Source organism: Calliphora vicina, chromosome 3, assembly GCF_958450345.1.
Source record: "Calliphora vicina chromosome 3, idCalVici1.1, whole genome shotgun sequence".
Lineage (NCBI taxonomy): Eukaryota > Metazoa > Arthropoda > Insecta > Diptera > Calliphoridae > Calliphora > Calliphora vicina.
In genome coordinates, this window is record NC_088782.1 from 9956012 (window position 1) to 9970274 (window position 14263).

The following is a 14263-nucleotide window of genomic DNA, read 5'->3' on the forward strand; positions in this document are numbered from 1 at the left end:
CACTCACAAATATAAATTATTGAAATTTTAAAAGAAAAACAAGTAAGAAAGTATGGTCGGTCAAGCCCGACCATATAATACCCTACACTATGTAAAAGAGCAAAAACATTTTTCTTTAAAATTTCAATAATTTATATTTTGAGTGATTTTCGGAAGTGGACCTTATATGGGGGCTATGACCAATTATGGACCGATCACCATGAAATTAGGTAGTGTGATTTATTTCTATATGAAAGTTTACTATTCTGAATTTTGTGAGTATACCAAAATTTTTAAGCTATTTATGCACGTTAAAGTGATTTTCGGAAGCGGGTCTATATGGGAGTTATAACTAATTATGGACCGATCGTAACAAAATTTGGTGACATGAATTTTGTATATATAAAACTTATTTGGAGCGCAATTTGTGGAGATACATTTATAAATTAAACATTTATGACCGATAAAGTCCATTTTCGGAAGGACATTTGGTTGGGGGCTATGTGAAATAATGGACCGATTTCAGCCAGTTTCAATAGGCTTCGTCCTTGGGAAGAAAAAATAATATGTATCAAATGTGATCGAAATATCTTCAAAATTGCGACCTGTACTCTGCGCCCAAGGTTTACATGGACAGCCAGACAGACTAATATTTTTGGGCGTTACAAACATCTGCACAAACGCATTATACCCTCCCCACTATGGTGGTGTAGGGTATAATGATTTTGCTCATTTACATAGTGTAGGGTATTATATGGTCTGAAGAATTTTTTCGATTTTTGTTTAGTTTGTCAATTCCTTTTGTAATTTCAACAAGTTTCTCTTTTATATCCTGGATTTTTATTTTTTATGAAAAAAATGTTTTCCACCAAAAGTTAAGTGTATATAAAATTCGACAATGCCCAATATATCATCACTCAAATTTGTTTTGTTTTCAATTTATTTAAAATATTAATAAATAAAATAGTATATATTTTTTGCTGCCCCACTGTGTCTCAATATTATGTGTGGTACTTGGAAGAGGCAAAAGATTCCTAATAAGCGGCAAAAGAAAACATTAAACAAAAAGACCAGAAACAATAAGAAGAATTAAAGACTCAATTTGATGCAGGAGATAAGAAAACTGTTAACGAAGCTTTTTCTTTTCAACGCTTTAATTTTTATTATTTTTTTTGTATTTTTTCATAATGTATGTATTTTATTACGAAATATTATCAAGACCCGGAAGATATTTTACATGCTCAAATACTTACACACATAAACAAATTTACTACATAAACACACTGCAGCTTCGAAAACAAATGAAAAATTTAATATCAAGAAGAAACTAAAAGCGAAATCAGCAAAACTTATTAAAGCAAACACCCAGTGCAAAAGAAAGACGGCCGACAGACAGTCAGACAATTAGACAGATATACGGCCTGAAAGAGCAGGAGATAGAGAGAGAGAGACTGACATAAAAGCCCCAAATGCCTTCAAATAACAAGTTTAATCCGTTAACAAAAAAACGGCAGCAACAGCAACAATAATCAAAAAAGTTTTATTCCACTTCCTTCTTTCTCAGGCTAATCAAATAAAGGTGTGTTTGTGGCAGGCACAAACACAAACCCACAGATACATACTTTCACACATGTGCAAGTTGCTGTAAGTGAAGTGTTTTTGGGTACATAGTCTTTTGTACTTCTTGTACAACTGTTGCATGCAACCAGCAACAACAACAACAACACTTTCGCTTTGAACTCAACATTTAACCAGCAGACAGACGACGACTCTTTCACTCATTTTTTTTTTCATTTGTATGCTTTTTGAATTCGTTTGGAAATCCTCTTGCAAAGAGCAAAGAGTTAAACTCCCAACTTGCTTTGAGGCTAAATGCAATTGCAATAAACAATGTTGCTGCTATAGTGGTTGTAAGTGTATGTATGTATTTGGCAAAGGAAGAAAAACCCATAATAACCAAGAGGAATTATGCCGTTAGTAGTTAGCGGCTACAAAACAAAAATTCCTACAAATAACACGAAAAAAAAACTGTTTACAGACACGCAAATCCATCAAAAGAGCAGCCAGCAACACCAGCATTAACCAGTTACAACAAACTGCTGCTGCAGCAGCAGCTGCAACAACAACAACTAAAACATAAACCTGAAAAGATGCAAACATAACAAAAAACACACTGTGAAGAAAGAAAAAGAAATTTTCAAACACGAAACCCAGCCAGTCAACAACATGTTTAGTAGTAAGTAACATTGCAGAGTGGCATGCAACATAATTATGAATAGCATGCAGCACTAGCACCAGCCATTTTTTGCACAAGGAAGAAACAAAATTTATATTTTTTAAATGATTTAATGAAAGCACAGTGGCGTCTCCTAGGAAGAGGCCTTAATTAAGGACTTTTTTATTTTAAAATAAAAAAAATTAAAATAGAGAAATAGGCCAGCAGAAAACGTTTGCTTTGCTGATTTGGTAGCAATTGACAGCATCGTTTTTGCTTCCCACAATATCTAGGTAAAAATTCAGTAAAGGGAAGAACTGCTTACTACTTTCCTGGAAGCACTAAGGCAGAGTCTTTATGCGAGGAAACACAAAGAAAAATCATGTACCATTTCAATACAATATCGGGGTTTTAGTCCATCCCAAAAATGTAAAAGTGCTGTCGATACCACTAAAATTTTACATGATTTTTGTTCATGATTACCCGCAGTGCTTATAGGGAGTTGTTGTAGACAGTTCTTCGATATACTTAACTGCATTTTTCCACCATTTGTGTTAGCTAAATATTGTGAGAAGCTATCAGGAAGCTAAATAAATGCTACAGTTTCCAAATTCAAACAAGTAAGAAAGTAAGGTCGGCCAAGCCCGACCATATAATACCCTACACTAAGTAAAAGAGCAAAAACATTTTTCTTTTAAAATTTCAATAATTTATATTTTTGAGTGATTTTCGGAAGTGGTCCTTATATGGGAGCTATAACCAATTATGAACCGATCACCATGAAAATAGGTCGTGTGATTTATGTCTATATTATTTATATTTATGTTGAATTTTGTGTGTAAACCTACATTTTTAAGCGATTTATGCACGTTAAAGTGATTTTCGGAAGCGGGTCTATATGGGAGCTATGACTAATTATGGACCAATCGTAACAAAATTTGGTGACATGAATTTTGTATATATAAAACTTATATGGAGCGCAATTTGTGGAGAGACATATATAAATTAAACATTTATGACCGATAAAGTCTAATTTCGGAAGGACATTTGTATGGGGGCTAGGTGAAATAATGGATCGATTTCAGCCAGTTTCAATAGGCTTGGTCCTTGGGCCAAATTGATCGAAATATCTTCAAAATTACGACATGTACTCTGCGGACAAGGTTTACATGGACAGTCAGCCAGCCGTCCAGCCAGCCAGACGGACGGAAATCGTTTAATCGACTCAGAAAGTGATTCTAAGTCGATCGGTATACTTTAAGGTGGGTGTTACACTAATATTTTTGGGCGTTACAAACATCTGCACAAACGCATAATACCCTCCCCACTATGGTGGTGTAGGGTCTAATAAAACTCAGAGTCTGACAAATATTCCGGACAAAAAAATAAAAATCAGAAAATAATATAATTGTTATGGTCCCTGGTATTAATTCCTAAATTAATTACTAATTGGCAATTTTGAAAGTTAGAGAACCGACCTATTTATGAGGAACACAATAAATCATTATGTGAAAATGTGAAAATTTTACTTTTTAGAAAACCGGTTTTTAGAAAACCTGATAACCGATATTGAAAGGAATAATTTTTGGAAACGTATCTAAATACATATGTATCATCAGTATAATTTGTATGAATCATTAGAGACCCTTTTTCCATTTCTCTTTTTCCAAACTCTGCCCTTGATCAGCAGCTAATTAACACCATAATGATGAGGTTCAAAGAACAACAAACATAATTCAATTATTTTTTTTCTTTACTTGCCACAGACGATCTTTTACTTTGTGCTTTTCTACACTCGCATTTTTCCAGCTCCCACCACTCTTTGCTACTCCATACAAACAACTACTCACTCTTCTCTGGCAGCACTAACTATTGCAATAAAGTAGATTCCTTATAATTTGTAGTTGTTGTTGCTATTATTGTTATTGTTGTTGTTGCTGGTATTTTATACAAACTAAAGTAGTAATGAACGATAGAAATCGTTGACCTTTTCCTTTATTTTATTATTGGTGTTGTAGTTGTTGTTGTTGTTTTTCTATAAACTTTACATCATTCCTTTTGTATGCATGTGTGTGAGAGAGTATGTGAAATGGGAGCATGTAGGTGTGTGTGTGTGTTTGAAGTAAGAAGAAAAAATAAACCAAAATGCAATGACTTTTAAGTGCATTTAACTGCTAGACCAACAAATTGCGGAGTGTATGTGTGATGATGTACTGCTTGTGTTTGTAAAAGAATTTGTGTGTTTTTTTTGTGTTGTTGCTTATAAAGGGAGTTGAATGCATTCAAATAGAACTTTGGCTCATTCTTCATATTCTTCCTCATAATAATTTCTCATGATTATGAATGATGCACAATGGGCTCGGCTAGTAGAAACCATAACAAATTTGCAACTAAGCAGATATTGTTAGGCTTGTAGACAATACTATAAAAGCTATGTATATGGCCCTATCATTCTGTAATTTGCAACATCTATATTAATTGCAATTCACAATTCACAAACATAGCCACTGTGCTTTGATGAAGTTGTTGGCATATTGATGATGATGATGTAGTCGATTTTTTGAAGAAAAGTTCAAAAAACATTAACATCACCTACCGAGAAGTGATTTTTGTTGTAGTTTTATTTGGTTTATTTTTTAACATCTCATTTATTTTTATTCATAATTTCTGTCTTTTTTTATTTTTATTAATTTACATGTTCACACACATGTGCCCAAGCAACACACATACTCAAACACATAGCCCTTAAATAACCCAGTAGTTTTATAAGTAGTCAATGTATCGCTTATAGCAAAGAATATAAAGTATAAAGAATGTGCATTTTAACATAATTTGGAATATTTTTCAAAAATATTTCATGATGCGGGGGGAAAGATAGAAGGAAAGGATAGAGAAACAATGAGCGTAAGAATTCGTGGCTCTCATCGTTCGTACTTCTGTATATTTGTGAATACTTTAGTATGCGTGTGTGTATATGCATTGATAATTTTCGTTGCTTGATCAAATATTTATTTCTTTTTGTAAACTTAGTCTGTCGTCAGCTTTTAACAAAGAAGGGTGATAGCGGATGTTTTAAACTTTTGTGAACGCAGATGAATTATATACATATGTATATTTTTTTTAATGCATTTTTATGTATGAAATTTTTTGTCTTACTATTAGCTTCATTAATATATTTATTAAATATAAGTATTTATACAATATTTGTATTATTTTGTAATAAAAATTTATACAAAATATTTCGCAATGGATGCGAATAAAAAAAAAAAAAATTCTTTGCCATCAGGCGTAAAATGTTGCATAAAAACATGCCAAAAATCTAAACGACAATTTAAAGGTTTAAAAATGTTTAAATTTCCTTCTTCAGACAGGATGCTAGGACAAATTTGGCGGGAGAAATGTCGAATTCCTGAGAAGGATTTCGATAAAAATCTTTACATATGCGATAATCATTTTTCGAGTACATATGTTGGGAGAAAAAAATTAAAGGCGGATGCCATTCCAACTGAAAACATGGACGCAAATGACGAGGAATCGGAAGATCTTACCTTAGAGTTTCGTTTTTCCCCAAAAAATGTAGAATGTAAAAGTGTTGAAGCCCCCTTTTGCACAAATTGCGAAAAACAAATGCAACTAGTAAATCAGTATAGAAAAAAATATTCCAATCTCCTAAAAAAATACCAAAAAAGTAGAGAAATTTTAAAATCGAAGAGACGCACTAAATGTGTAAGAAAGTTTAGTCGTAAAAATGAAGAAAAGTCTCTTAGAAAATCGATTGATAGTTTAAAAAATATTGGCGTAGAAAGCAAAACCTTTTGTAAGCTTCTGTTGACCTCTCGGCCAAAGGAATATTCTGAAGAAGTTAAATATTTAGCCCAGAATATATTTTACAAATCCCAATCCACATATTTTTTTTTAAGGGATAAATTAAATTTACGTCTGCCACATGTTTCCACCTTAAATCGGTGGGCACCAATTAAATTCCTTCAACCAGGATTAAAAAATAATGCTTTTGAATCCGTTAAGCAAAAATGCGCCCAGTTGGATGACAGAGATGCGAAGCATATGGTCTTAATAATGGATGAGATGAGCATTAGAAAAGAGTTGAGGTATAATGCAAGTCTGGATTTAGTAGATGGGTTCGAAACCCTAGCATTTGAAAGAACCAATAGAATTGGCACCCATGTCTGTGTTTTTATGATTAAGTCCATTTTTTCTAATTTTACGATAATTTTAAATTATTTCATTTCCCAAAACGGTTTATCTGCAGATACATTAAGTGAAATCGTAAAGGAAAATATTAAGATTTTGGAAAGCATTGGTATAAAAATTTGTGTCCTAGTATGCGATCAAGGCTCAACAAACCGAAAATGTTTTTCCAACCTTAATGTATCTGTGGATAAACCGTTTTTTGAAATAAATTGTCAAAAAATTTTTTGTATGTATGATTTCCCCCACCTGGTTAAGTCTTTGCGGAATGGGTGGTTAAAATGTGACTTAAAAACACCGGATGGAACTGTAAGCTTCCAAGTAATTAAAGAACTGTATGAAATGGAAGAAAATGCAAAAACTAAAATGTGCCCAAAGTTGACAAGGCAACACATTTGTCCTAATACTTTTGAAAAAATGCGAGTTAAATTTGCAACACAAATTTTTAGCAAAACTGTTACCGCTGCCATTAAAACTATATGCGAAACTACAAAATTTAAGAAGAGTTCCGCAGAATTGGCATTGTCTACAGCACAGTTTGTGGAAAAAATCGACAAAATTTTCGATTGTCTTAATAGTGGCTCTCTTTACGGTGATAACTGTTATAGATCTGCAATTCAGCTAAACAGTGAAGCACATAAATTTATAATTTTTTTTTTAGAATATTTAGAAAAGGTGGAATTTGTGGACCAAAAGAAGCGTGTTTTCTTTTTAAATGGGATGAAGCTCACCCTTAATTCAGTTCTTATGTTAATTAATGAAATTTTAAAGGAAGGGAGTGATGTATACTTCTTGATGACAAAATCACTGAATCAAGACAAATTGGAAAACACGTTTTCTGTATTGCGCCAAAAAGGGGGAAACAATAACAACCCATCCGTAGCCGAAGTAAATAATATTTTGGCAAAAATTATGGCGATTAAAATAGTTCAGTCAAGCTCTTCTAGCAACTGTGAGCCTGTACAGGACGAGATAATGCAAGTTGATGCTGACTTTGAACCAGATTTATCTATTAAACATAAAGAACCAAGTTGCAATAAAATTGACGATGTTGATGTTGATTTTGACAGCCACATATATGCAAATTGTTTTTTGGAAGATGTTTTCGATAATTCTGCTTCTATAAATTTCGAACTTGTTTCGATGAGATACTTTGTTGGATATGTAGCATTTAAAGTCATTCCAAAATTACAATGTGAAAAATGTAGTGGTGAATTGAGAAAGATGGATGAAGTTGTAACAGCTCCAAGCGAGCTTTTTATATACTTTAAAAATTATCAATCGCTAACGGATTTTGGAAATTTAGTTGCTCCATCAGATAAATTAATGGATGTAAGCAAAAAACACATTTTAATATTTCATAAAATCTTTAAAGCTGAACCCCAAAAAATTGGTATAAAATCCTTTATTATTGAGTCATGTAAACGTTTGACCCCAGAGTGGTTTGCCGACGCTTGTTTTGAACACAAAATAAAAGTATTGGACTTTCTACTATTAGTACTTCTCCGAAAGCATTGCTCTTGGTTTATAGAAAAAGGAAATTCCAAAAAAAGAAAAATACAAATTTTATCAAACGAATAATTATATTTAATTTATTAAAAAATAATAACTATAAAATACTGTTTAATGCTTAAGAATAAAAAGTGAAAAATAACTTAAATTTTTCGTATTTAAAAAATGATTTTATTTATTCTTAATAAAACAGAAACAAAAAAGTTACTTTTTAATTTTAGAATAAATACACAAAAAAAGATGTTCAAGATAAAAAAATTTTCAAAAACAACTTGAAAAAAACTCTAAAACAACCTTTAAAAAAAATTATAAAAACATTTTTTAAAAAAAAAAAAATATATATAAATTGCTCATTAATGAAATATTTTTCTTTTGGGATAATCCATGTCAAAACTATTTTATTACAAAAATACATATATATATATAATTAAAAAATATTAATTTTCATTAAACAAAGAAGTTGTGAATTTTTTGTAAATAATAAAACGCTCTTTTAATTACTAAAATTTTTATTTCTTAAAACACAAATAATAATTAAAAAAAAAAGAAAAAAAACAAACTTAAAAATGAAAACATTTCTAAAATAATTTTTTTTCATTTTTTATAAAAAAAATCTCTATCAAAACTATGTTTTAAAAAAAATGAATTTTTTTTATTTACTTTAATTTTTTTAAAAACTCCATTTTTTTTCTAAAAACACAAATAATAATTAATTAAAAAAAAACAAACTTAAAAATGAATATACAGTACGGGCTCGATTTGCGCAACCGAAAGGAAATCGGGCTGGTTGCAATCTTCAAAATGTTGCAATAACCGACCACCAAATATAGTACTATTTTGATATATTTTTACCAAAAACATGCACTTTTCTTGATGATTAAGTAATCAATTATTTTAATTAAAAAGAAAAAGTTCAAATAATACAATAAAATTAATAAATAACTCAAAAAAATATTTGATATCAAATTTAAGGCAAAATTTCATAAAATAATAAACAAAGTCAAAATTAAAATTTCCCAGTATTCAGTATAAAAATTTTATATTTAAAGAAAAAAGGGAATAAAATGAAAAGAGAACAAAAAATAAGTTCTAAATAATGTTTTATTTGAAATAAAAAAATTAAAGTTGCACTTATCACGACTTTTTTTTTGAAAAAAGTTGCAGTTATAAAGACTGTAATGTTAAAAAATAGGCTGTTGCGCTAATCGGTCAGTTGCAATAATAGGTAGTTGCACAAATCGAGCCCGTACTGTATTTCTAAAATAATTTTTTTTTATTTTTTATAAAAAAAATCTCTATCAAAACTATGTTTAAAAAAAAATGAATTTTTTTATTTACTTTAATTTTTTTAAAAACTCCATTTTTTTACTTTAATAAGCCTTTATGTGTTTTGAACACTTTTTTAAAAAAAGGATTGTTGATAAATAAACAATTTTTCAAAGATTTCCATTGAAGCAGAAAATTTTCTATTAAAATAAAAAAATTATCAAAAATTGTTCTATTAAAGAAGAAAATTTTTCAACAATTTTCTATTAAAATAATGAATTTATCAAAAAAAATATATAAAATAGAACATTTTCTATTAAAATAAAAAATTATCAAAAATTTTCCATTTAAGAAAATAGAAAATTTATCAAAAAGTTTCCATTAAAATGGAAAATTTATCAAAAATGTTCTTTTAAAATAATGAATTATCAAAAAAATTCTTTAAATAGAAAATTTATCAAAAAATTTCCATTTAAATAAAAAATTCATCAAAAAGTTTGCATTAAAATGAACATTTTTTAAAATAAAAAATTTATCAAAAATTTTCTATTAAAATAAAAAATTATTAAAAATTTTTCATTTAAATAGAAAATTCATCAAAAACTTTCCATTAAATGGAAAATTAAAGTAGAAAATTTATCAAAAATTTTGCATCAAAAAGAAAATTTCCATTAAAAAAGAAAATTTTTCAAAAATTTTCTATTAAAATTTATCAAAACTTTTCCATTAAAATATAAAATTTATCAAAAATTGTTAAAATATAAAATTGATCAATAATTTTACATTTAAGTAAATAGAAAATTCATCAATAATTTACCATTAAAATTGAAAATTTATCAAAAAATTTATACCTATTACAATAAAAAAGTATCAAAAAATTTTCAATTAAAAAGGGAAATTTCTCAAAAATTTTCTATTAAAATAGAAAAATTATCAAAAAAGTAAAATAATAAAAAAGAATTTGTCAAAGATTTTTTATTAAAATGGATAATTTATAGATCTTTTTAATTAAAATTGTTTAAAAGTTAAAATAATGAAATTAAAAATTTATCAAAAATTTTCTAATAAAATGTAGAATGTATGTGTCTATAGTTTTTACAGAAAATTTTCGAAAAATTTATTTTTTTATAGAACAGTTTTTTTTATTTAAAGAATATTAATATTTTTAAATTGTTGTTCAAAGTTCTTTTAGACAGAAATACAAATTTTTCAAATACTAAAAGAAGTTATTTTTTTCAGCAACCAAAATGATCAAAGAATATACACATACAAATATACTGACATAAACAAATACGTACGATGAGAGCCACACATTGTTACGCTCATTGTTTTGGCTTCTTTTCCTTCTGTCTTCCCTCCCGCCAGGAGAATTGTTTTTAAAAATATTCATATAACATACATAATCGTACAAACGTACGATGAGGCAACACATTGTTACGCTCTTTGTTTGTGTTTATTTTCCTTCTGTCTTCCCCCCCTAATCAAGAAATGATTTTTAAAAAAGATTTTGGTGAGAGCGTCGTAATGGTCGTAAAGTTAAAACCGGCCATAAGAAATTTTACTTCTACATAATGCGCATTCTTTATATCCATATTCTTTGCTTATAGACAATAACTTTCACTGACTGCAATTTATATATTTTTGATCATTTGCTCTATATAGTGCAGAGAGAAGTCAATTAGTTACTTCTCACATCCCAGGTAATGTAATATGAAGTCTATTGTCACTTAAGTATCTCTATGTAATCTAAAGTGTAGTCACTTCAAATGTTTATTTTGTACAGCACTTTAGAAAGTAGTTATTGTACTCACGAGAAGTATTATATTAGAGAGTTGCCGGAGGAAGGTTTGGAGTGTCTTTTAAACTGACTATTTGAGGTTAATTAACGCGTGTTCAAAAAACATTAACAAGTTTGGTAGCTAACAAGTAATAGAGCTATATTCAGATGTGCCGAATCTTATATACCCTACACCAAATTATACTTTAAAATTAGAGTATCCAAAATCGAAAACTGGTCAACCGGTTTTTTCATCTTTGTAAACTCGATCGGTTTCGGTTTCCTTTAACATTTCGGTTTTTTGAAAAATCGGTTTTTGTAAGGTTTTAATGTAAAACTCGGAAATTTTTATTTTTTGATTCCAGTCAACTGTAATAAAAAAGCTCCCTAAAGTATGCAGTACAAATTTTGATACTTTATTTGCAAATAAATAAGAACAGACAGGTGGTGTAGGTGGGTTGGAGAAACTTGAAGAACTAACATGAAATGGTCCATGTATGTAATGGCATCACGTGAGAGCGATTTGGCTGATTTTTTTATTCAATTCGAAATTTTCAGGAGATGGTTTGTAAAGAAAAAGAATTCCGGGTAAAACTCGGAAATTCTTTTTTGAGTCCAGTCAACTGTAATAAAAAAGCTCCGTAAAGTATGCAGTACAAATTTAGATATTTTATTTGCAAATAAATAAGAACAGGCAGTTGTATGTGGGTTGGAGAAACTTGAAGAGCTAACATTAGTAAATGCTACCGGGCGAAGCCGGGCCGGTCAACTAGTATTGAATACAAATTTAATGTAAAACGGTTAACCGGTTTTTTTAAAGATAAAAACCGTAACCGGATAATCGTTTTTTTTAAAAGATAAAAATCAAAACCGGTTTTTTCAAAAACACACCTTTTCGGTTAAACCGGTAACCGTTTTTTTAATTTTGCCGGTTTTTTGGACACTCTATTTAAAATACAAATTTTAAATATTTTAATTTTTTTTCCAATTTTGTTAGTGAAAAAAAATTATGACAAAAACATTTTTGGTAAAAAAAAATTTGGGTAAAAAAATATTTTTCTCCGATTTTTACCCATTACTATAGCCTTATATACATCGTTGCAAAGGACTTCAATATTGTTTATATTAATGACTTAGTAATCCAGATATAAGTTATTTGGGGGCTACGGAAAGTTGATTACAACACTTACAGACGGACATGGATATATCGACTTCGCTATCTATAACGATCCAGAATATATATACGTTGCGGGGTCGCGAATGAAAAATGTAGAAATTACAAACGGAATATATATCCTTGCGACTCCTTGTGAAGGGTATAATATGTAATCGGTCTTTGAATCCGACTACTGACTACTTCGGACCAGCTATTAGACAGTCTGTTTGTAATCTATATTAGAACAAGCACTTGTTACATAACTATTAATGTAATAAGTTTTTAACCTAAATGATAGGTAAAATCACTAGTTCGGCACAGTCAGCCAGAACTGTTGGGAATTTTAATTTTTGCTCGATTGTATGCATTTCTATATGCGTATTTGTGATTGCATGTGTGATTTTTATTTTCTTTCGTTTTATTCATTATGATTTCATTGACTCCTTAGTTAAAAATGTTTGCCTTTAAACTTTGTTGTAAAAATTGTGTAAAACCAGGGGGAACGCGGAAATTATCTTTAACCGTAATTGCGGTTTTTGTGATAGCCACTCTCTCTGTCTGTCTTTCTCTCTCCCTTTTCTCTTATTGCAAAATATTGTTTTCAACATAAAGTGTATTTTAGCAGAAATTTTGTTTTCCTTAACATTTTGGGAAGAAGTGGCAAAACCAGCAGTTCTGGAAATTAAAAAAAAAAAAAAAAGAAATTATGTTTCATATAAAGAAAAACATACTGTTATATCGGTATATATTTAAGATAGCTCTTCTGAATATAAGCCCTTGATATACCTCTTTTTTAGAAAGTATTGGTATTCTGACAAATTTTCCTAGGATTAAAATGTTTAATATTCATGTCCGGAATTTATAGCACCGATTTTTTAATTAAAATTTATGCAGGAATACTTCCCCCCTAAATATATTGTAATTGCTGCTATAATAAATGCTTTGCAATTGTTTGCTGTAGCAAATGTTACTGCTGCTACTGCAACAATTATTAATAAGAAGTATTTGCAACAATTTCAATTCCAAATGGGCATTGGACTTTTGATTAAGTCTCAGCTTACGTTATTATTGCGCTAACTAATGTTACAGTAATGTTGAAAAAATTACATAATAAAGATTTTTATTTAATTAGAGATTTTTGATAATTATTCGAAATTTATATTTTATAATTTGAAAGTAAATTTAATTTGGCTCAATTGTCTTAATTACTTTACAAAAGTATTCTTAGAATTATCACAGAGTAATGATAATAACAGAAGTTGAGCTAAATTAAATTTAGTTTCAGATTTGTAATTAATAAATTTTATAATGCCTCAAATTATTTAGCCTAAATAATTGTAATGTGAAATATTAATAGACGAGTAGAAAAACCAAATTGTTACATCATTAAATCCGCTATAGTTCTGCTTCGGTTGCTTTTTAAATTCGGAAGAAACGGCCCACAAATGTCTGACTACTACTTGACTACATATTTGGTCAATTCACAAGGTCTCTTATCAGTCATATTGTCATAATGTCCTAATATTTCACAACTCGGCTGCTCGACTTAACCGACTCGTTGGCGTTCGGCGCAGGTTTCTGCTGGTTGGAGTAGTATTATTTTAGGACATTTTTTTCTTGAAAAGCAATAAAAACCATTAAGAAATATTAAGACATTATGACAATATGACTGATAAGAGACCTTGTGAATTGACCAATTATTTATCTATAACTGGATTACTAAGTCCATAATATAGACAATATGGATATCTAATGATAGATATTTCAAATACCATTGCAACGACGTATATAACCTCATTGTAATTTGGACCTACAATGGATCAAAATCGGGAAAAATATTTTTTAACTTGTCCGTCTGTATGTTGACTTACTTAATTCATACATCAATATATTCGCTATAGACCCGGTTGGGTTGCTATTTAAAATCGAGAAAATTGGCCCAAAAATAAGGAAAAAATCAGGACAACCTCGATTTTTGATCTATATCTGGATTACCATGATAGATATTTCAAATACCATATAAACGACTTTATATATAACGCAATAGTAAGTCGGACCTAAAATGGGTCATAATCGGGAAAAATATTTTTTAGCCCGAATTTTTTTTTCAACAAAAATTTTTTTTTCAATAAAAAATTTTTTTGTCATG

General features: G+C 29.4%; 2 protein-coding genes across 2 annotated transcripts in view; both read left to right on the plus strand.

Moving 5' to 3' along the window:
• The window catches only part of LOC135954030 (ecdysone-induced protein 78C-like), a 76577-nt gene extending 74458 nt beyond the window's left edge, over positions 1-2119 (plus strand). Inside the window, exon 6 of the mRNA XM_065504076.1 lies at positions 2018-2119. Within this exon, the coding sequence (XP_065360148.1) occupies positions 2018-2119 (102 nt within the window). The remainder of the gene's footprint in view (positions 1-2017) is intronic.
• The window catches only part of Eip78C (Ecdysone-induced protein 78C), a 119129-nt gene that overhangs the window by 3084 nt on the left and 101782 nt on the right, over positions 1-14263 (plus strand). The window lies entirely within an intron of this gene.